Consider the following 23,565-nt stretch of genomic DNA (forward strand, 5'->3'; position numbering starts at 1 on the left):
AACTGTGGGAATGATTGCGGCTGTGGCAGTTGGGAAGCTCCTTCGTTCCTCCCACTCCCTACAAGATACTGTGCAGAGCCCATGCCGATAGATGGCATTTCCTTGCAACGGCTTCTGGGCTCGCCGCCGCTGAAATTCAGAATAAGCTCCATTATCTTCCACCCGGGAGGTCAGTTTCCAGGGTTGGCAGTGCTTGTAGTGGTGGACAGTTGGGACTCAGGGGAGGCTGTGAAAGAATCCGTGGGAGAAAAGATGGGGCGGGACCTTGGGCTGAAGGGCATGCTTAAGTGTAACACCAGAAACACCCAGCAACAATAAATCAGGTCCATCTAATCTGCAATCAACCCTCCTCCCGCCCCCAGTACATACCGGTCAGTTAGTTGCCTTGTTTTCAAGGTACCTCAAGCAGGATCGGGAGATCTCCGGAATGAATTGGTGTTTAAATTCCTTAAATAAATCGTGAGTTGATCACCTTCCGGGGAAACAGTATTTGGTTGTATACCACTTCGAAAAGGAAATCTCTGCTTAGTTCCTGTAACTTATTAGCTATCATCAGTAGAGCACCATGCTTTATGCCTTCACCAACCATGTGAAGCTAATGGCCACACCCCATATCTTGTTAAAGGTCTTGTTTGTTGGGGGGGGGGGTGTGTGTGGAAAAAGTTAAACTGAATGAACTTCCAATGAAGTTTAGAGGGTTCATACAAGGAGAACTCCTGGAGAGATGCATGAATTGCTGGTGGGGGATTGTGGGGGAGGGAATGAATGTTGTTGCATGATCAATGTCTGGCAGAGGGATTCCAACTGTCATCACAGATCTCTTGGATCAAAAGCAGGCTTTGAGAAGCATTCATTCTGAGTTGGTAAAATACATCTGCCTTCTTTATCAACTGTCCAGTCTGTTGTGTTTATTGATTTAGATAGCCCTTGTATGTGCTTTACTCTCCGAAACTAAGGAGAATGTTCAGTGTCATCTTTCGGAAGTGTTCTGTGGTGCTTAAACTATTCTAGGTGAACAAAGATTTATTTCAATGCAGACAACAAGAATAATGATGGGTTTTTTAGAAGAAACATTTCACATTCTTTACATTTTATTTTTAGGCATCTGGATGTCATCAACCTTGCTGTTCTCGGTGGATAAAATGAGTTGAAGGCAAGGATTATTGATTATTAAGCTTCTATTGTACCTCTTATTTTATCACAGGGTGAGTGACTAATCTTGCTTTTTTAATTTCAAATGTATTCATATAATGACAACTGAACAAATGTTCGTTTTGTATGTAAGAATAAGTATTCATTTTTATTTTAGAAGGCAGTGCTAAAGTCTGGGCAGTTGTTGATGTGTATGTCCAGTGTATGTTCATCACATTAAATTAGAATTAAACATAGATTTAGTATGGTTGTAGTAGTGGCAGAATGGGTTTGGAAAAGGATATGAATAGGTGGAAATTGTTAATAATCCTTTACTTATCTTAGAATTTATTTTGTGGTGTATAATCTGATCATTTCTTAAATACATAAACTATTTGAGTTGCCTTTTTGTTACATAGTTTTGTTTTTATTCTTTGCCCAGGGTCAGCAATAATTTAAAGACTTCTCTTTGCAGTGCATGGACACAAAACCAATGCGCAGGTAATTATATACTTAGTTAAGTAGATTGCATTGTGACATGATCATACTAAATTATTATTTATAATCAATGTATAGAATCTAGATAAGGGTTGGAGTAGATGGCCTACAAGGTCCCTTCCAACTCTGTTAATCTGTATCTGTATCTATCTAGACAATAGTACTTTAAAGCTTTCCATTTGTCCTCTTTTCCTCTGAGAACAGTGGCCCACTACAGTTGCCACTGCATTTTGGAAAAACAGACTAATGCACAAGTGAGTAATCTACAACCTCTCTTGGCTTTTGAATCACAGCTGCCAGTAACTCTCACAGTTGGTCATGCCTTTTGAGACTGCTGAAGCATTATGAAGTTGTCTATCCCCATTTAAATGCTTCAGTACATCTCTATAAATTTAAATTTTGCATCTGTATTACTTTAAGAGTTGGCAGCATTTGGTCAATCTTGTTTGGTCTTGGAACCTAATAAACTAGGCCTGGTTAGTACTCGGATAGGATATCATCTGGGAATCTCAGGACTATAAACTAGACTGGGAACTAAAATGCTGGAAGAATACAATGGTAAATTATTCTTATACTGGGAAATATCCATGAAGTCTTACGTTTGCTTTAAGGATTGGTCTTTACTAATTCCTACCTATGTATCTGCATAATTCTCTTGACTTGCAGCTATTTACTTGACTTTCATGTACAATATTAATTAATTAATTAATCATCTTCATTTAATTGGTAATCTGATCTAAGTAGTTGCTGAGATTAAAACTTGAATATGCAACAGCTATCTAAAATAAGATAATGGATAAGATATAGAAAACATATTTAAATAAAGCTCGCCTGCTTTACCTTCTGGGTGGCTGATTCAACAAGATTTACTTTGACTTCTGGTATCAGAAAAACCAAGGGTCAGGGTCACACATTGAACAAAGCTGCAATATATTTAGCTTTGGGATGCATGTAAACATTGCCATTGTGTACTGTTCAATAAACTATGGATACATCTTGACTTTTTCCCCCTTACCCATATTTTTAGTAGTATGATTTATATAGGGCGTTCAGGAAAAAATTACTTCTCTTTTTACAGAAAATTTAGACAGCCCACTAAAACTGTGGCATCTTCCTGCTTGTGCAAGGACACTCATTTTACTAGTTTTTTTGTTTTTTTACCATTTTACAAATTGCAAACATCCCATGGATCCACTTTGGATTTGTATTGCTTCTTACTCTTTTTCTTAAGTTAGATGTCATAAATAGATTTTTTTTAAATCAAATTCGACCATAAAATAGTCCCTAGATCCTCTCCTATTGCATTGGATTCTATGTTAAAAATCAAGGAAATTGAATAATTAAAATATACATCTCATCCTAATTAAAAATATATATTTTTGGAATTTGAATTGTCTTGAAAAAAACTAACAGTTTTTTTTAAAAAGAAAGAGAATTCTTATAACCCAAATTGTTCATAGTTTCTGTTTGGCTTTTTAATGTTTTCACATAGCTTTCACTATTTGGATTCTACAAGAAAATCTGGTATTACATGCATTTTATTTTGAATATTTTCTCAGAAATTTGTTCAGTCCAAATATTATATTTCTTTATTAAAGTTATTCCGGCTATAATAAGTACACTTTCCCTTTTAATAAAGAGATCTGTAAATAGCATTATTGTTTTTTTCATTGTTGAATTACTTCTATCAAAAACTGTCAAGATGAAGTTTCTTACGACATTTTTCTTTCCTTCCCTTTATAGTTTAATAAATGCTTGTCCACTTCATGTTTTTGGTATAATGTTTTCTATCCAATGGTCTCACTGCTTTGTTATTTTATTAGGTGTACTAGCAATCGAGCAGGTGAAACCGGAATGGATGTAACAAGCCGTTGTACTCTTGGAGATCCCAACAAACTACCCGAAGGAGTGCCACAACCTGCTCGCATGCCTTACATCTCGGACAAGCACCCTCGCCAAACATTGGAGGTTATCAATTTGTTGCGTAAGCACCGGGAGCTGTGTGATGTGGTGCTGGTTGTGGGGGCCAAAAAGATCTATGCCCATCGAGTCATCTTATCAGCCTGCAGTCCCTACTTCCGAGCTATGTTCACAGGAGAACTTGCAGAGAGCCGGCAGACTGAAGTGGTGATCAGAGACATTGATGAAAGGGCCATGGAACTGCTTATTGACTTTGCATACACTTCCCAAATTACGGTAGAAGAGGGCAATGTTCAGACCTTACTACCAGCTGCTTGCCTCCTCCAACTAGCTGAGATCCAAGAAGCCTGCTGTGAGTTTCTGAAAAGACAGTTGGATCCTTCCAACTGCCTTGGCATTCGAGCGTTTGCGGATACTCATTCTTGCCGTGAACTTCTTAGAATTGCTGATAAATTCACTCAGCATAATTTTCAAGAGGTGAGTAACCCTATAATTAAAATCTGGTCAATATATGCATTGGAAGTAAGTGACAACATGAACTATGAACTGTACCAAAGTAGGTGAAGGTTTTTGAACAGTCCTCAGCATTAAAAGAAAACAAAAAACAAACAAACCCCAACTTCCCTTCAATTACAAGTTTCATCCTGCAAAAATAAATATGAGCTAAAATCTTTATTACACATACTGTTGACAAGGCTTTTTTGTCTTTGTATCATTTTTCAAATCTAAGTTGTACTGTATTCTGCATAGACCAAACCTTAAAACTACATGCATCTTGCAAGTTTAAAATTTTAAACATTCTCATATGATGATAATACAATAATACAATACAATGTTTTTTCTTTTTGATATTGCTCACTATAAATGGTCATAAATGTTTTGGAGTAGAACAAATGTATTTTGACTGAGAACAATAATAGATTTCTAGTTTGGGGTAATTCCTCAATTTTTATTAACGAGAACGAGAGTTTTACATATAAAAGGGTACTACACTGAGAATACAGAAGAAAATACTTGCTAGAATATTGTATTTTGATGGAGTCTAATAGTACTGTATTACCAAGTGAAAATATAATTGTTAGGAAGATAATTTTACAACCATAAGGAAATGACCCAGAACATTGTTCTGGGCCATATGTGGCTGAATTTCCGCATTGGTAGTTGCTATCTTACGACTTTTTGTACTATTTCATAACCCTAACAGTATTATTTCTGTTAAGTATTGATTATCATTTATTATTATTAATAAATTTAGCATGGATTACTTTTCACAGTGCATTTCTTATACAGAATTAAATGCAGCTTGATATGTGGTGATCTATGAAGTGAATAATGGAAATATTCATAATCTTTATAAAATAGTTTATCTTCATCTTTAGATTAGTTCATTGGGAAAAGATTATATCCATGTATAAAGTACAGGTACAACTGGGAGCCAAATGAATAGCAATAGCAATAGCAGTTAGACTTATATACCGCTTCATAGGGCTTTCAGCCCTCTCTAAGCGGTTTACAGAGTCAGCATATCGCCCCCAACAACAATCCGGGTCCTCATTTTACCCACCTCGGAAGGATGGAAGGCTGAGTCAACCCTGAGCCGGTGAGATTTGAACCGCCGAACTGCAGAACTGCAGTCAGCTGAAGTAGCCTGCAGTGCTGCATTTAACCACTGCGCCACCTTGGCTCAAATGAAATTGTCACCCTGCAAATTCTGAATTGTTTTCAAACTGTCATGGGCTATATTTTGATTAATGAGTGGGCAGGGACACTACTTTTACAAGTCATATGGTGTTCAAATGAAAATTTCTTTTTGTTTCAACTCTTTGATGTATTATATGAGAAAAAGAAATACTTGAATAAAATATTAGCAGAATTCTTAGAATAAACTGATTTGAAATCTATAACTTGCTCAGTAAACAATACATCTTTTTAAATGGAATTGAATCACGGAATGTAAAGGAAGGGATCTTGGAGACAATCCTGTACAGTACAGGAATTTGTGATCCTGGCATTCCCAACAAATGATCATCCAGTCTGTATTGAAACAACTCTGATGAAAGATACTTTACTGCCACAGCTGCAGAGGAGGAGCCAAGGTGGTGCAGTGGTTAGGGTGCAGTACTGCAGGCCACTTCAGCTGACTGTTACCTGCAGTTCAGCGGTTCAAATCTCACCGGCTCAAGGTTGACTCATCCTTCCGAGGAGGGTGAAATGAGGACCCAGACTGTGGGGGCAATTTGCTGACGCAATTTGCTAAAAATCTGTAAACCGCTTAGAGAGGGCTGAAAGCCCTATGAAGCGGTATATAAGTCTAATTAATAATAAAAAGCTATCTACTAGAATGTTTTATTATTTATTTCAGATGTTTATATATTACCCTTCACCAAGAAATCCTAAAATGTTCACAATTATTAATTAGAATACAATGTTTTATTTAAAAAATAATCCCATAGAATTTCAGTGTTACAAGATCAGTTAGATCATTTAAAAACAAAGTAAACATAAAGTAAGGATTTCCCCATTTGCTAAATGCATTTGGCTTTAGGAAGAGGACCAAGGCAATGTCAATCTTCTCCTCAGTAAAATTCCAAATATGGTTTTATTATTAAAACTATTATATTCCTTACGTTAAGTGATTTTATCCTACCTGCCTGGGAACCTGGGGTTTAGAGGAGGTAAAGTTCTGTACAATTGTTATCTTTTGTACTGCTGCTTCCCAAAAGCAGTCCGAAAAAGAGATTTCAGAAAGTTCCTTCAATTGACCTGATTCCAATGGGGCAAGATAATATCTTTTTCCTTAGTTCTGTATGTTATAGAAATGTTATGGATTCTCTTCTCTCTTTGGAAAAAGTTGTTTTCCACTGAGAGCCTAGAGGGAATGCATATCTACATGTTTGCAGCTTGTCAGGAGCTTGTATTTCGCACTTTAGTGCTTGGCAGCTTTTGCAGTCTGAGTCCCTCTGAGGTGCCCCTGAGCCCCTGTGTGTATATTTAGAGAAAGCAAATGAAAAGGAGGTGGGTTAAAGTGAGTCCATCTTTTAACCCCGAGGCACTCTGTCTTTGACAGAAACTAAGATTAAAAGATTATATATATATATATAACTGCTGCTTTATATATAATGCTGGTCTTGTTGTGTTCGGGTCTTTTCCTGTGTAAGATTGAGATTGTCGGCAATGTTTCAGCGAAGTCTCACTCGCCATCTTCAGGCTGGTGTTTTCGGCTTAAAGCGTGGTCAGAGCTGCCGTCTTTCTATAAATCTTGGTGGGTGTGTGTGGAGTGCTGGCTTTGTTTCAGTAAGTGGATTGATAGGGTGTGTGGTTGTATTATGATTGGTAGCTTGGTGCTGATTGGTGCTGGCTGTGTGTCCGTTGTTGTTTTGTGTTGTAACGGCCTGGGTGGTGGGTGGAGTTGTTGGTTGACTAGGGCTGGTTTTCATATGTCTGGTAGGCGGGAGGTATCGTCACGTTTATTCATGTTGTGGGGGTGTTTCTCTATTTCTATAGCTTCCATAATACTCTTGTTGAAGTGTTCAGTTTTGGAGATTAATTTGATTCCTTCAAAATTAATTTCATGTTCTGTAGCTTTAAGGTGCTGGAAAAGGGAGGAAGTTTGTTCTTTTTTTCTTACTGCATTCTTGTGTTCTGCGATGCGTGCATTTATTCTCCTGTTCGTTTGTCCTATGTATGTTGCAGGGCAGATTTTGCATGGTATTTCGTAGACTCCTTGGTTTTCTAGCTGGATTTTGTCTTTGGGGTTTCTTAAGATGTTGGCTATTGTTTGGTCAGTGTTGAAGGTTGTTTTGATATTTTTTTGTGGAGAATTTTGCTGATTTCATCTGTGGTGCCTTTGATGTAAGGGAGGAGGGCGATGCCGTTGTCCTGTTCTGTGTCTCGGTTCTTGGGGGGGAGTCTCCCTTTGGATTAGGTTGGCAATTGTTTTTCTTTGGAATCCGTTGGAGATCATAAACATATTAATCTCCAACAGATTCCAAAGAAAAACAATTACCAACCTAATCCAAAGGGAGACTCCCCCCAAGAACCGAGACACAGAACAGGACAACACTTCAACAAGAGAATAATTATGGAAGAAATAGAGAAACACCCCCACAACATGAATAAACATAACAATACCTCCCGCCTACCAGACATCTGGAAACCAGCCCTAGTCAACAAATGAACCCCATCCAATACCCAGGCCGTTACAACACAAAACGACAACGGACCCACAGCCAGCACCAATCAGCACGAATCTACCAATCATGATACAACCACACAGCCTATCAATCCACTTACTGAAACAAAGCCAGCACTCCACACATACACACACACACACACAAGCACCAAGATTTATAGAAAGTCGGCAGCTCCGACCACGCTTTAAGCCAAAAACACCAGCCTGAAGATGGCGAGTGAGACCTCACCGAAACGTTGCCAAGGCAATCTCAATCTTACACGGGAAAAGACCCGAATACAACAAGACCAGCATACCTACACCCGTGAAAATCTACAAATATATATATATTTGCCTACAATGCATTGGATAATTTTGCTTTATACTCTCTGTACATTTTTTGTCCATAATACAAATGTAACTGCTTTATTGAAATGATTTATTCTCTCAATAGCATTTTGGGTTGTCATTATTTCCTGATTACAAATGGAGAAACAGAGACCTATGAGGACAACTCTATAAAGGCCACTCTTAAACCATAGTTGGCAAACATCTTAATTAATGCTTCTGGAATCAAGGCAAATGATTCTGCTTAATGACCCATACTGATTTTGAACTTAGAAAATTTATATTGATGGCTTAATGCAAATAATATATTTCTTATGTAAAATTTATTGTATGTAAAATGGGGCTTTAGATATATTATGAAATGCCTACACTGAAATATGCAAAAGCTAAAGGTGCCGAAGTACTTTTTTCAACAGAACTTGAAATTTTATCTTATTATAGGTGATGGAAAGTGAAGAATTCATGTTGCTTCCAGCCAATCAGCTTATTGACATCATTTCCAGTGATGAACTCAATGTCCGGAGTGAAGAACAAGTGTTCAATGCAGTAATGGCTTGGGTCAAATACAGCATTCAAGAAAGGCGCCCGCAGCTTCCTCAGGTACATTCCAAATACATTTCTTACATGATTGCACATACGCAAATATGCTATTTTGCAGGATATACTGTCAGGCCTGCAATTATATTCCTTTTAGAATTTTGCCCTGCCACACTTTCTCTTATTTCATTATGTTGTTTCATTAGTATAGTTGATGGGAGGGGGGAATAGAAAGGAGTAGGATTGTGGAATGTGTTGTTGTTATTCTTTTCCAGAAGACCAAGGTCATCGTTTGTCTCTACACTTTTACACCTGACCGGAAGCAGCTGGGTGGAGATGACAGCATGGAAGAAGAAGATTGGACCATGTGATGGATTTGTGGGTGTGGGGACAAGATCATGAACTTTTAACTGGGTGGAATCCCAGGTAGCTCTTTAGAATTGGGATTACACAGATATGCTAAGATGTCTGCTTTATTAAATTGGAACTTTAAGGATAGTTTTGCCTTGGACTCTGATTTAATTCTACATGATACTTGGAATGCTAACATATACATTTTTGTTACTTATTTACATGCTGTTGTTTGTTAATATGAACAAAAAAAGAGTTGTTTATTTGAAAATGTATCAGAATGTGAAATAGCAGTTCTTTCAGCCCTATTCTCTATGAGGTGATACCCAAAGCTCTGAGGCTCCGCTTAATTCGATCATTGGAACTTGTTAGGTGCCCCGAAGTGGTAGAGCATCTGATTTTTGATCCATTGTTCTTGTTTGACAGGTTTTGCAACATGTCCGCTTGCCACTGCTAAGTCCAAAGTTCTTGGTGGGCACAGTTGGCTCTGATCCCCTCATTAAAAGTGATGAAGAATGTAGGTAAGTCTTTACTAATGAGAAATATCCTACAGTTCTTCTTAATATAAAATTGTGAAGTTGCTCTGTTAAAAATTATGCCAGTCTATAGCACTTTTTAATGTTTTTTTCTTAAGACATTCTTATTAGAAAAATACGTTTATCTTTGACATCTTTTCTATCGACAAATACATATGTAGACCAAAATATGCATTTCTTGTACACTGAGAAGATCAGTTAAAACTGGTGTGGTCTTGGTGTTTCTTCAAGAAAACTAACTTTTTCAGACAGTAAATGTTGAAAAAGAAAACATTTCAGAATGTGAAGCTTGAAAAATACTCAGCAGGCAAATACTGTGCTTCATCTTTCAATACAAAGCAATACCATCAATATTAATAATTATATTTCAGATTAGCAGTACTTATTTTTCCTTGGGCTTGATTTTAATGTATTTGTAGGGATTTAGTAGATGAAGCTAAGAACTACCTGCTGTTGCCCCAAGAACGGCCACTGATGCAGGGTCCTAGAACTCGGCCACGCAAACCCATCCGTTGTGGAGAGGTGCTCTTTGCAGGTATGCATGCATGCCCATCATTCTTAGCATTTTTGTCCGTTGTGAAGAGCTTTTGCTTTTTTTCCTAGATCCCAAGAAATCTTTGTTTTTCTTACTTGGGGAAAAAAATATAAGACTATGGTGTAATGCAAAATTCACAATGTGTCTTAAAACATGCAGGTTCCTCAGCCAGAAATTTGAAAGTAGGATAAAAAAAAAGGAAAAGCATAGCCAAAGAAGTTATAGCAACAAAAATAAAAGCTATCTGGCTGTGTTACCTTGAAATCCTGCAAGAAAAGAAAAGATAAAAGGCGGAACTGATACATTTTGGAGTACACATTATAGCAATAGCAGTTAGACTTATATACCGCTTCCTAGGGCTTTCAGCCCCCTCTAAGCGGTTTACAGAGTCAGCATATTGCCCCCAACAACAATCCGAGTCCTCGTTTTACCCACCTCGGAAGGATGGAAGGCTGAGTCAACCCTGAGCTGGTGAGATTTGAACAGCCGAACTGCAGAACTGCAGTCAGCTGAAGTAGCCTGCAGTGCTGCATTTAACCACTGCGCCATCTCGGCACATTATTTGCTGTATATGGTTTCCTGCACCGTGGTTGATGCACCGTGATTGATGTACCTTTTTAATTTTCTCACTTCTACACTTCTACAGAGAGACAAGAATCTTTTTGTGTTTCATAATGCAGAGGTCACAGGGGAATTCCCCAACTTCTACAAGTGAGGGTGGCTGGGAGGGAGAGCCACCTGGTCCTGGTAATCAGGCAGGAATTTATCAGTGGACAGAAAAATACCAGTCAATGAGATTAAGACATACAGTAGATAAAAATTGCCACACTTTTGTCCCCCTGGTCACTTTTGCACTTGTATCTAAGTATGTTGGTTCACAAGTACTCACTGCCCTTTACTTGTTCCTGTATAGTCAAATGGAGGAAATCCACAACCACCATTCAGAATCATAACTTACTTAGATTCATTCCTGCGGAGTCCTGGACTTGCTCCTGCTGAGTCCTCAAGAGGTTTGTCCTACTGAAACTCCAAAGAAATATGGCCAAACAGGTTTAGAATTGGTGAGGATAAAGGGCAAAGTCAGACACCATAATTCTATAAAAACATCAGGAATATGCCAAATGTAGGCTTCTCTACTTTCCTGACCTGATCCAGTCGACAATGCGAGGCTGTTGTGGGAAAAAAAGCTCACTTAAGTAAGGAATCGAAGCATTTGCAGATAGATGCAACTAAATACTTCTTTATCTATATCCATCTTTATTTTTACAAATAACACAAGATAGTGAACATATCTGACACATCTTCTGCTCCTTTCCCCACAACTCTGTGTGGTGAGTTGAATTGATAGAGTGACTGGCCCAAAGTCACCTAGGTGGCTTTCATAGCTAAGGCAGGACTTGAACTTGAGGTCTCCTACTTCCTCTATATTTTGTTTTTCTAAGGAGCCTTCGTGCCTTTTCATCTGATACTTTACTACATCTTCTAAATTGTACCCATATATTGCACATCAAGGGAAAGATAACAATCTTGTTTGTTACCTGTTTTTCTCTCCTTCAGGGTCATCAGACAGCTAGTTTGTCTGCTGGGTGTAATATGCACTTTAGAGGCATGTGGGTGCGCACTTGTGTGTGTTTATGTGTACGTATATGTATGTATATAAAATATTATCTGACCCCCACTCTCCATATGTCTAATTATATCCTGCCATTCTACTGTCTCCCAATTTGATTTTCTCAGTGGGTGGCTGGTGTAGTGGAGATGCAATTTCCAGTGTTGAGCGCTATGATCCTCAAACAAATGAGTGGCGGATGGTGGCTTCCATGAGCAAAAGACGATGTGGTGTTGGAGTTAGTGTCTTGGATGATCTTCTTTATGCAGTAGGAGGACATGATGGTTCTTCCTACCTAAATAGTGTAGAAAGGTAAGTTCTTATCACACAAAACATAAGCTCTTCAGTGTGTGCTTGCTAACATTATAGCAATGATTGAGTTATTTGAAGTGACAAATAAATAAATTGTTTAATGGAAAAGCAAGATATATATCATAAATCATAGCATCTGAGACTTGGGAACAGTGAGACTGTGTTATAGTGATTTCATTCCTTTACCCAGAAGCGGTTTCAGTTAATGTTGGAGATAAACTCCAACATTTTGGAGGGGGTCCTCAGGACTCATCTCTCTCATCTTTTCTATTTAAAGTCTACACGAGGCCATTGGGTGAGTTTATCTAGTGACATGGGATTGGCTGTCACCATTATGTGGATAATACCAGTTGTGTATCATAACCCCAGGCCAAACAAGTGAGGTCCACATCCTGGCATCTGCATACTGTTAAAAGTCTGGATAAAAGGTTCAGTCTCCGCCATAGGAAGACTTTTTAAGATCATTATGCTAATTACTAATTATATTCCAATATATTACTTAATAAATCTAATGTAAAAATTACCTTCACATGGCTTTTATATTATTATTAAAATGGCTCAGGATTTTTCTTTCCTGTCAAAAAAATTACACAGGTAGTCAACATAGGAATACAATTGAGCCCAAAATTTCTGTTGTTAAGTGAGACAGTTGTTAAGTAAATTTTGCTCCATTTTAGGACTTTTTTTACCATAACTGTTAAGTGAATCATTGCAGTTAAGTTATTAACATGGTTGTTAAGTGAATCTGGCTTCCCCATTGACTTGGCTTGTCAGAAGTTCGCAAAAGATGATCACATGAACGGGGACATGGCAACTGTCATAAATAAGAAACAATTGCTAAGTATCTGAATTTCGATCACGTGACCATGGGGATGCTGAAATGGTCATAAGTATGGGAAATGGTCATAAATCACTTTTTTCAGTGCCATTGTAACTTCGAAAGGTCACTAAATGAATTGTTGTAAGTCGAGGGCTATCTGTATAGGGATTTTAGATTTCTTTAAAGGTAGTAATAGGCAGACTATGCCCCATAGAATTCAGACGATAAACAGGCTGTGCAGTTTCATCATGTTGACAAAGAGAACTGTATAAAACCCTTAACTTTATCCCAAAATTTTGCTTTGTAAAAAACATAGAGAACAAGCCAAAGAAACAAACTCAGATCTCGCCACACTAACCTGAAAAAGTAAAATCAGAAAATTGTAACTTGGATCATCACGTACACATATAAATACAGCTCTCAGTTAACAGATTTCTCCACCTCTGTGGCTTGCATTGATACAATATTCAGTTAAAAAATATAAGCAATCTTAGGATCAACTACAAATTAGCATTAAAAGCAGCAGTTAAATTCAACACATAAATCGGACCATATCTTAAAAATCATGCAGCGAGAATTAAATATGTATCAGGTAATGGAGGTTTTCAAAAGAAACGAAAACAAGAATTTCACCTCCTTCCTCTCTTCTTCCTCTTCTGGACTAAATTAGTTGTTTATTCTGAACAGAAATACTACCCTGAACATAGTTTTGTCCAGTATTTAATCTCAATCTAGGTGAACTCTTAACAATATAGATGAAAAATAGAAGTTTCTTTTTATTAACAAACATGTAAAATACACGAACACAAAACTTAGACGTACGCCACATTTACACAATACAATATGAACAGGGGCTTCCTGTTCTTTCTAATAGCAATTATCAATCGATACTGTTCACCTTATAGTATTTCCCCTTCTATTGTATTTCATTCAGATTTCACCATTCTTAACCCTCTTATTTTACCCATAACTATTATTTTTGAGTTTTGTTATATTACTTCATTGATTCTTGTTTCTTTCCTCCATCCACCTATACCATTTATCCCATATCTGGTAGAATTCTGATTCTTCTTTTCCCTGGATTTCTTCAGTTAGTTTGTCTATTTCAGCACAATCCATAACCTTTCTTATTATTTCATCTTTGCTTGGAGTTAATTTGTTTTTCTATTTCTGGGCAAAGGCAATCCTTGTCGCCCTAATTATATGTAGTATTAAATACTGGATTTCCTTTTTGTATTTCGCAGACATTATTCCTAATAAAAAAACTTCAGGTTTCCATTCTATTTTAACCTCTGTTATTGCCTCCAGCCAATTTTTGATCTTTTTCCAAATTTTTTTAGCCTCGTCACAGGTCCACCATAAATAGTAATATGTTCCATGTATTGATTCACATTTCCAACATTTTGGGGAGGTATTTGTTAAGATTTTAGCTAACCTTGTTGGTGCCAGGTGCCATCTGTAAAACATTTTGTATTGGTTTTCCTTGTATGCAACCGATAGTGTCATTTTTTAAGTTTGTTCCCCAAAATTTTTCACATTTGTCTAATTCAATATTATAGCCAATACTCTGTGCCCATTTTATCATTTGTTCTTTCACATTTTCCTCTTCCATTTTATACTTCAGGAGAAATTGTTATATATTCTCCCTATCATCTTTCTATCTGCGCTTTGAATAATTTTATCCAATTCGTGTGGTTCGGTTTCAATATCATGTAATTTAGTATCTTTATTGCATTTAGTTTTGATTTGGAGGTAAGTTCGTTGATTGCTAGGCATTCTGTATCCTTTCAATTTTGTCATTCACGTTTTTGATATTTCATTTCAATTCTCTTATTTCATTTTTCATCTCTTCGTGATTTGTAGCCATCACTTCTTGGCTTTTCGTCAATGTCTCTTGTATAATCTGGAGCATCAATTGCATACTCTGCATTGTTGGTGCTGGTCCTGTTGTTCCTGCCATCGTTCCGCCTTTCTCCAGCCCCAATGCACTCTGAATTGATCTTTGATTCGAGGAGGGGGGTGTTGCCGAAATCATATTGGGTGTAGTTTTTTTCACTAACTTTACTGAAGTTGCCATTCTTATCCCCCTATTTATTCTTGTCCACAATTGCATATAAATTCTACTTTACTTCTACTTTATCAGCAATATCAGTGGTATCAATAATTATATATCTCAATATTTAACAATAATTAACCTTCCTTAATATCACGTTTCAGTATCTAAACATTCCTATGTATTATTCTATTCTGTTTTTGATCCTTGGAATTGGAATTGGAATTAGTTTATTTGTATGCCGCCCTTCTCCCTGAGGGGACTCAGGGCGGCTCACAATTCAGAGGGGAGGGGATAACAAACAAGTTATAGACATAAGACAATACATTATTAAAAGAAAGCACAACAGTCATACCATTCGGGCAGGGTTAGGGTCTTTAGCCCCAGGCCTGCTGGGACAGCCAGATTTTAAGGGCGGTGCGGAAGGTCTGAAGAGTGGTGAGGGTACGAATCTCCACGGGGAGTTCGTTCCAGAGGGTCGGAGCAGCCACCAAGAAGGTGGTCCTTAATTATTATATATCATAGAGTTATATATCACACTGTTATATTATACAAATAGATGTCTCTCAATTGTATCAGCTATACAATTCTAGTAATTAGTTTCTCTCTCGGTATATATATCAGTATATATATCAGCTTATGATATATATATCAGCTTATGTCACCGTTGGTTTTCTTGCATCAGACTTCGCGGTTCAAATTTATAATCCACTAGGTGTCACCCTCTCTTCAGCATCACTGTTAGTGTCAATCAGTTAATCAACAAGTCCAGCGGCAAAGGAAAATAAAGGGGTGGGTGGGTAAGTTTAACTATTCTTTGGGAAAAACAAAACAGTAGAAGGAAGAGCAAGAAGAAAAAAGTCAACAACCAATCCGACTGTTAAACAATCCTTATGTGCTTTCCAAGTCTTCTCAGCAGTTAATATGTCCTACTCCTGTTTTCTATGCCGGGTTTTCGTTCTTACTGTGTTCACTTTCCTTCAAGTTATTCAGACTGTCAATTCCAATTCAATGCCTATGCTCTCACTACTTTTCGGCAAAAATCTGAACTGCAAAAATAGTCTCCTTCCCAGAGTGTCTTTCTTTCCAGTTCACCCTCTCTGCCAATTTCGCGTTGGCCTCCTCTTCTTTGGGTTGTCAATAATAGTAACAAATGTCTCGATTGCAACTGCTTTCTCTCTCTGCTTCCTTCTTATGCGGTCGCCATCGCTCTGGTCCTGACCAAGTGGCAGGATAGATCTTCGTCCGTTTAGTGGGTTTCTCCTACCCACTGAGGGATTTGCCTTATCACCCCAGCATCTTCAGAGTTTCCCCCTTAATCTGCTGGTCCCTTCAGGATCCACAGCGCTCAAAAATGAGCCCAAACGAAGAAGTTAGAGGTTAGGAGAACTCTCATTCCTCAGCTCCAAACACGGTCACGTCACCACAAAAAGTCCAAAAAATAGAAGTTTCAAGAGAAGAAAATACAGAACTCATAAGAAAAAGAGTGAGAACTTACAAGATGATTACCATCAAGACCTGAAATATACTTTCTTTTCCAGATACGATCCAAAAACCAATCAGTGGAGCAGCGATGTAGCACCTACCAGCACCTGCAGAACCAGTGTTGGAGTAGCAGTACTTGGTGGATATCTGTATGCTGTAGGTGGTCAGGATGGCGTTTCCTGTCTCAACATCGTTGAAAGGTATTTTAAAAATCAACTTGGAAACAGAGTTCCTTCAGGAAGATAGCAGGATTACTTTTACTGGCAGTGAGATCTTTCCTTCTTTTTGTTTTAGATATGATCCAAAAGAAAACAAATGGACTCGCGTAGCTTCCATGAGTACTAGGCGACTTGGGGTAGCTGTGGCTGTGTTAGGAGGCTTCCTATATGCTGTTGGAGGTTCTGATGGGACATCACCTCTAAACACAGGTATTTCCCATAGAAGCTCAATTTACTTTCATACTTTTGTTGCTCAGGGACATTGAAGAATCAAGAATTATCAGTGTTATTGAGAAAGAAAATGAGCTATAGCACAGCAGGAATCATTCATTCTTTTTACCAAGTTGTTATACCTCATTAATTCTTCATTAAGTAGATTAGTTGTCTCTATCTGATAGACAGATTTTCCAAATAAATCAGTTGAGAGTTTTTATTAAGAGTGATTAACAGTTCTTCAAGATTAAAAAGTTTGTTTGATATAATAGAACCAGTATTTTAATTAATATATCTCCAGACTTGAGAAATAATATTTACAAACAGCTACTTTTTAAACACTCTTCTGTGTTGCTTGAAACATCTGATGGACTACGAATATAAACTGAAGACTGAATCAGATTAGCTTACAGTTTGATAATTACCAATATCTCACCTGATTATTTTTGTTACAGCTGTTGATATGGGAATGGGGGATTTAGACTGTGTTTTGCTATTGTTATATGCCTTTATTGTTTGACCAGTATCATAAAAACCATCCACAGTGGAACGCTACAATCCCCAGGAGAATCGCTGGCACACAATTGCACCTATGGGCACTCGGCGTAAGCATCTAGGCTGTGCCGTATATCAAGACATGATCTATGCTGTGGGAGGCAGAGATGATACTACCGAACTTAGCAGTGCTGAGCGATATAATCCCAGAACTAATCAGTGGTCTCCTGTAGTAGCAATGACATCACGCCGTAGTGGGGTAAGGTCTTTGGTTGATTGACTGCTATTTCTCCATATGTTCCATGATTAGACTGCCCAGTATTAAAGAGAACAATTTAATAGGCGTGCAAAAGTTGCGATTAAAAACTTCGAATTTGGAAAAGGAAAAGGTAGCACTGTATTGATAGTCTTCTTTGGGGAAATGTGCTTGTTTTGTGCATAGACATTACAGCTGAATGAAGTTAGAACCCTGGCTCCATGTTGATATGTATTATAATAATTATTTATAAAGTATCAGATTACACAGCATAAGATCATTTTTAATGGAAAATCTTTAGATACTGTACCGAGGTGGCGCAGTGGTTAAATGCAGCACTGCAGGCTACTTCAGCTGACTACAGTTCGGCTGTTCAAATCTCACCGGCTCAGGGTTGACTCAGCCTTCCATCCTTCCGAGGTGGGAAAAATAAGAACCCGGATTGTTGGGGGCAATATGCTGACTCTGTAAACCGCTTAGAGAGGGCTGAAAGCGCTATGAAGCGGTATATAAGTCTAACTGCTATTGCTATTGCTATATGAAACTTAGGCACATAAGATGATCTGTGCAATGTTACTACTCCAAGTGTTTTATGTGTGCGTAACAATAAGTACAGGTAGTCCTTAACCTATGACCATTGGTTCAGCGACCATTCAAAGTTACAGTAGCACTGAATAAATGGTGGTTATAACCACTTAACGGAGATCCTGCCATCCCAGCACCCCTGCAATCATGTGAATGCAGTCTAGGCCCTTGACAACTTTTGTACATTTGAGTGGTTGCCAGGTACCCTGCCTCACTGTTTGCAATCTTCTCTGCCATCTTCTCCAGAAAGTCAATGAGAAAGACAGCAGGGAAGGTTGCAAGTCACTGGGCTGTCTCCCCCACCTGTCTCTCTGCATTTGTGCCATGCCAAACATTTGGGCGCCCTTGTGGACCCTCCCCAATGCTTGCTGCACCCCCCCCTCACACCACTGCACACCCAACCTGCACCTCCTATTTTCTGACTGTTCCTTGCACACCTCCCCAATCCATGCTTTCTGCACTTTCTCCAACCATTCTTCTTGCACATCCCTTTGCATCTTCCCCAATCAGTGCCTATTGTGCTCCTGGAGCTGCACACCTCTTGCACATCCCTTAAGTATCCTGCTTGACCTGCACCATGCCCCTCATGCATCCTGATACCTTCTCGCTTCCTCTACCACACAGCAGCAACCACTTATCTACTAGCCTGCCAACCTGGAACTTGCAACTTCCTGCCTGTTTTTCCATTGACTTTGGTTGTGGGAAGCCAGCAAGAAGTTGCCTTGTCTAATGACCGTAGGATTCAGTTAACAATGGCAATGGGACTGCAGGAATTGCCATCACTACAATTGCAGTTTAGAATAGCAATAGCAATTAGACTTATATACCGCTTCATAGGGCTTTCAGTCCTCTCTAAGCGGTTTACAGAGTCAGCATATCGCCCCCAACAACAATCCGGGTCCTCATTTTACCCACCTCGGAAGGATGGAAGGCTGAGTCAACCCTGAGCCGGTGAGATTTGAACAGCCGAACTGCAGTCAGCTGAAGTAGCCTGCAGTGCTGCATTTAACCACTGTGCCACCTCGGCTCTAATGTTTAGAACACTAAACATCAAAAATTTATACTGCAGCATTCTTGGTTATGTAATTAACATAAATATTTATTTATCTACACCAGGGGTAGTCAATCTTTTTATACCTACTACCCACTTTTGTATCTCTGTTAGTAGTAACATTTTCTAACCGCCCACCGGTTCCACGGTAATTGTGATTTATAAAGTAGGGAAGTAACTTTACTTTATAAAATTTGTAAAGCAGAGTTACAGCAAACCCCTACCGCCCACCATGAAAGCCGGAATGCCCACTGGTGGGCGGTAGGGACCAGGTTGACTACCACTGATCTACACCCTACCTTTATTATTTTGATAAATAACTCAAGGTAGCAAACATTATTGATATTTCATCTTCCTCCCATTTGCCCCATAACTCCATGAAGTGATTTAGACGGAGAGTGATTGACCTAGCCATTAAACCAGACTTGACCACTAAACAAGACTTAATTATCTCTTAGGTTGGACTTGCTGTAGTGAACGGACAACTAATGGCCGTGGGAGGCTTTGATGGTACAACATACTTGAAGACTATTGAGGTTTTTGATCCCGATGCCAACACATGGAGGTAAACTAACTTTTGAACAGTGATAAGAAAGGCATAAGTCACACTGTATTTATTTCAACATGCTATCCCTCTGATTATATAATCAGTCCTTGAAAATAATGGGTTCACAAACTTATGGCAGGGATCTCCAACTGTTCCAGCTTTGCAGATGGGAGGGGGGGAATAGAGATAGTTCCGCATAAGCAGTGGACATGCCTAGCTCCATTTACACAAGTGTCAGGTACACGTATCCACTGCTCGCACAAATGGAGTTTCGCACATGAGTGCCCGCCACTCATGCAAATGGAGCTTCCCATACGAGTGCATTTGCCCACCACTTATGTAGCCCAGTTCTGAATGAGCCGCAGACCAGTACCTGGCTGTGGCCGAAGGGTTGAAGACTTCTGATCTACCATATGAAGTAGAAGATATAATGACTGATTTCACACATTATACTATAGATATCCCAATTCTAAACATGATGGTGCCAAAATACAAAACATGTTGTGACATGACAACACAAGCCCTGCCATTTCATACTTGCATATAAGTAATTAAGAGACAGAATTTGCATCTTGATCACATTTGCATCATCTTAATCCCCTCCCAGCTCCTTATGCATTTAACCAATACCAAGTAAAGCAATAGCAATAGCAGTAATAATAGCAATAGCAGCAATAGCAGATTTTTATATACCGCTTCATAGGGCTTTCAGCCCTCTCTAAGCGGTTTACAGAGTCAGCATATTGCCCCCAACAACAATCCGGGTCCTCATTTTACCCACCTTGGAAGGATGGAAGGCTGAGTCAACCCTGAGCCGGTGAGATTTGAACCGCTGACCTGCTGATCTAGCAGTAGCCTGCAGTGCTGCATTTAACCACTGCGCCACCTTGGCTCTAGCACATTTCTGATTGGCGTAATGTCTGTACAAAGTACCCACTGTGGGTATAAGGGCAGGAGCAATATACATACACTCTCAGAATTCATGATCTATGATTTCTGAAATAGTGGTGAGTTTGATTAAAGTAGTGCAAATGTGCAGTTAATGCCAGAGGAATGCCACAAAGATAACACATATCTGTTATCTTCCAAAATTATTTATTCTTACATGGAATAAATTATCAGAGAATTATTTCGGTTGTGAAATTCAGCTTTACTTAATGCCCAAACTGAGCTCTTCTGGAATTCTAATTTCTTTAAAGGTTAAGTCATTTGTCTTATTGCAGATAGGATATTTGCAGATATTGGAAGATTTTACCTTAAATAAAATGTGTAGAAAGACCTCAGACACAGATTACCTTTAAGTTGGTATGTGCAAGGTATATTCATTCTAAGTTTAAAAATATTCTGCTAATCAATTTATGTGAGGAAAAACTGTGAACATGCAAGAGATGTTAGCAGCTTACTAATTGCATCTTAGCACATATGAGCATGTGTTACTTTTTTCTTAGCTTATTCCCAACTTGTTTTTAGCTTTTTCCAAACTTAACTAATTCAGAGGTGCAAGAAAATAATTTCTTAAAAAAGAATTCAAACCTTCAAATTATCATACATATTGACAACGTAGTTTGTTCAACAAACCTTGATTAGTCATGGCTTAACATGTGTTGTAATCACAACAATCTATAGGAAAAATGTGTGCTTTGATGAATTAATAAGGTTTAAAATCTATAACAGATCTTCTAAAATAATAATTTAAAATTTGCCTGGAAAAACAAAAGCTTATGCTAAAAAATTTCTTATTCACTATGGCATTTCATATTTTATGGTTTTAATACATTTTTATTATTGCAGTTTGTTTCATCCAGATTTTAATCATTTAATTCATCACAGTAAGTGAATATAATTGGAATTAAAAGCATAACGTTTGTGAAGATACAATGAAAAACCTTCTCATTAACTTCTTACACGCTTGTTGACTTATAAGCACCATGTAAATTTAATATAAGTGACTGTGTGTCTCATTTTTTAAATTAATTGTATTTAGACTCTTCAGTTTTAGATTTTTCAGCAGTTCTTTCTGATTCTTATACCTTTTAAGAAGCATACCATTTCTTCTGCAGGCTGTATGGCGGAATGAACTACCGTCGACTTGGAGGAGGTGTGGGGGTTATCAAAATGACACACTGCGAATCCCATATATGGTAAAAAGCCAAAGGGAAAAATTTGCTTGTTTCCTCATTCCAACTGAAACATTTGTGTTAGGTAACTTAACAGCCTTTCAAGACTCTAGTAAAATGAGATCACTTATGTTCTTGCTGTGCCTCTTCCTTTGGAACTGTAGTGGATATTCAAACGTTTGCTCTGTTCTCTGCTACAATTAAGGAAAAACATGCTACCCAACGCAGAAAACTCCCTGGAACAGTAATTTCCTTGTCTTTATCTTCCTATCCTAATATAATCTTTCTGCTGGAACTGGAATCCACTGTTACTCCGAGCATTGTCTAAGATCCCAGATATATGTGAGTTCTTTCAAAGAGGTGAACCTGTGTGAAGAAGTGACAAGCTGTAAGAGCAATGTTTCTATAAACATCATTTGCCTTGTTCAGAAAGTATAATAAAGCCAGATGGCCCTCTGCATCTGCCTTGTTGTAAAAAAATGGCATTCAACCTACTCATTTTAGCAGGATGAGTGGTAGATTTTGTTTAAAACATATTGTACTGAGAGTATTGGACAGTTTTCTTAAAACTGAGACTTACTCCATTTAATTCATTACACACACACACACACACACACACAAGCACAGAGCTATTAAATAAGGACAGTGTTACTCAGCAACAAGAACGAAGTATTGCAAATTCATGATCTAGTTATTGGAACAAGAAATAGAAATAGGGAAGTTTTAGCACAATTTCTTAGATGGTTTCCACGAAACTAAACGGAAGCAATTCAGGAACCCAGATCTACTTTTATGTAGTGCAGTTAATTTTACTGAAATGAGTGTGAACCATTAGATGCACTTCACTGTTGGCATAGTGGGAACATTTCTCTAATACACAATCACAAATCTGGACAGTAATCTTGCAGTATGGGTTAAAGAAAGTGGGGGAAGCCCTCAATAATTAATAGGAAATAAAATAAATTCCCACTTTAGCCTCAGGTACTATCCTTGCTCTGCTTTAAATCTGGATTCCAAAGTATAAGAAGGCTAGCCTTACTATGCTTCTGAAAGAAGTGATTAGAACATTAGGATTTTCAGTTTAGCTTTTCATATTTATCCTTAAGATGTAGTTTTATTCTGTTGTGGGGGGAGGTGGTTTAGACCAGTTTATGAAAATTGGATTGTAAAAATACATTTATTACGACCGTTTCAGCATTGCAGCTGAATCAAGTGCAGGACATCTATGTACAGCTTATATCTGAATTGAGTAACAACAGTTCTTAATTTGATACATCCTGCGACACTAGTCAGTTCTTATAATTCCAAAAGTTGCAAAAGAATGGATAAACTGCTTTGATCTTTGTGGATTATAACCATTGGGGGGAAAAAACAAGTGACACTAAAGTGTCCTGTGTCACATTTATAAGAAACAACTTTGTTTATAAATTCAAGCATCTTCAATGTCTATTATATCTATTCATAAATTAGGATGGGGTGGAGGGTTACAAATCAAATTTGGGGAGACATTACTTGAGATGATAAAGCCTTTTACCCTAAAGGTTGGCATTCTTGTGTTTACATATTGAACATTTGCACCTTTATGAAGAAAAAGTATTCTGTAAACAATTGTTTACATATCATTTATGCTTTTTCTAGCATGTTAACTTGTATAGTGTTATTAAATAAAATCTGTATGTGTATTCTATTCTCTCATGACTCCTGTATTTGCCAAATTGATATTGTAATACTAAAAAAATGTTTATTCTAGTTATGCTTTTCTACATAGGTCAGTTGA

General features: G+C 38.0%; 1 protein-coding gene across 2 annotated transcripts; it reads left to right on the top strand.

Moving 5' to 3' along the window:
* Positions 1-20: 20 nt before the first annotated feature.
* KLHL20 (kelch like family member 20) lies at positions 21-23,475 on the top strand. Of its 2 annotated transcripts, none has more exons than XM_014052212.2 (13): positions 21-169; positions 1,102-1,205; positions 1,574-1,632; positions 3,453-4,026; positions 8,510-8,668; positions 9,383-9,477; positions 9,912-10,027; positions 11,765-11,948; positions 16,363-16,506; positions 16,574-16,734; positions 17,283-17,491; positions 19,583-19,689; positions 21,732-23,475. In XM_014052212.2, the coding sequence occupies exons 3-13, from the start codon at positions 1,610-1,612 to the stop codon at positions 21,814-21,816; spliced, it is 1,857 nt and encodes a 618-aa protein (XP_013907687.1). In that variant the 5' UTR covers positions 21-169; positions 1,102-1,205; positions 1,574-1,609; the 3' UTR covers positions 21,817-23,475. The 2 variants fall into 2 exon arrangements, with proteins under 2 accessions (XP_013907687.1, XP_013907688.1); XM_014052213.2 differs by having other exon boundaries at positions 23-169; positions 16,601-16,734.
* The last annotated feature ends 90 nt before the right edge of the window (positions 23,476-23,565 follow it).

Source organism: Thamnophis sirtalis, unplaced genomic scaffold (assembly GCF_051295495.1).
Source record: "Thamnophis sirtalis isolate CommonGarterSnake01/CBP01778 unplaced genomic scaffold, rThaSir2_p1.2 scaffold_12, whole genome shotgun sequence".
Taxonomy (NCBI): Eukaryota; Metazoa; Chordata; class Lepidosauria; order Squamata; family Natricidae; genus Thamnophis; species Thamnophis sirtalis.

Coding starts and splice junctions, on each gene's coding strand:
- KLHL20 (XM_014052212.2), top strand. CDS start 1,610: ATGGACACAAAACCAATGCGCAG. Junction 1,633..3,452: donor GACACAAAACCAATGCGCAG/GTAATTATATAC, acceptor TTATTTTATTAG/GTGTACTAGCAATCGAGCAG. Junction 16,507..16,573: donor TGTCTCAACATCGTTGAAAG/GTATTTTAAAAA, acceptor TTTTACTGGCAG/TGAGATCTTTCCTTCTTTTT.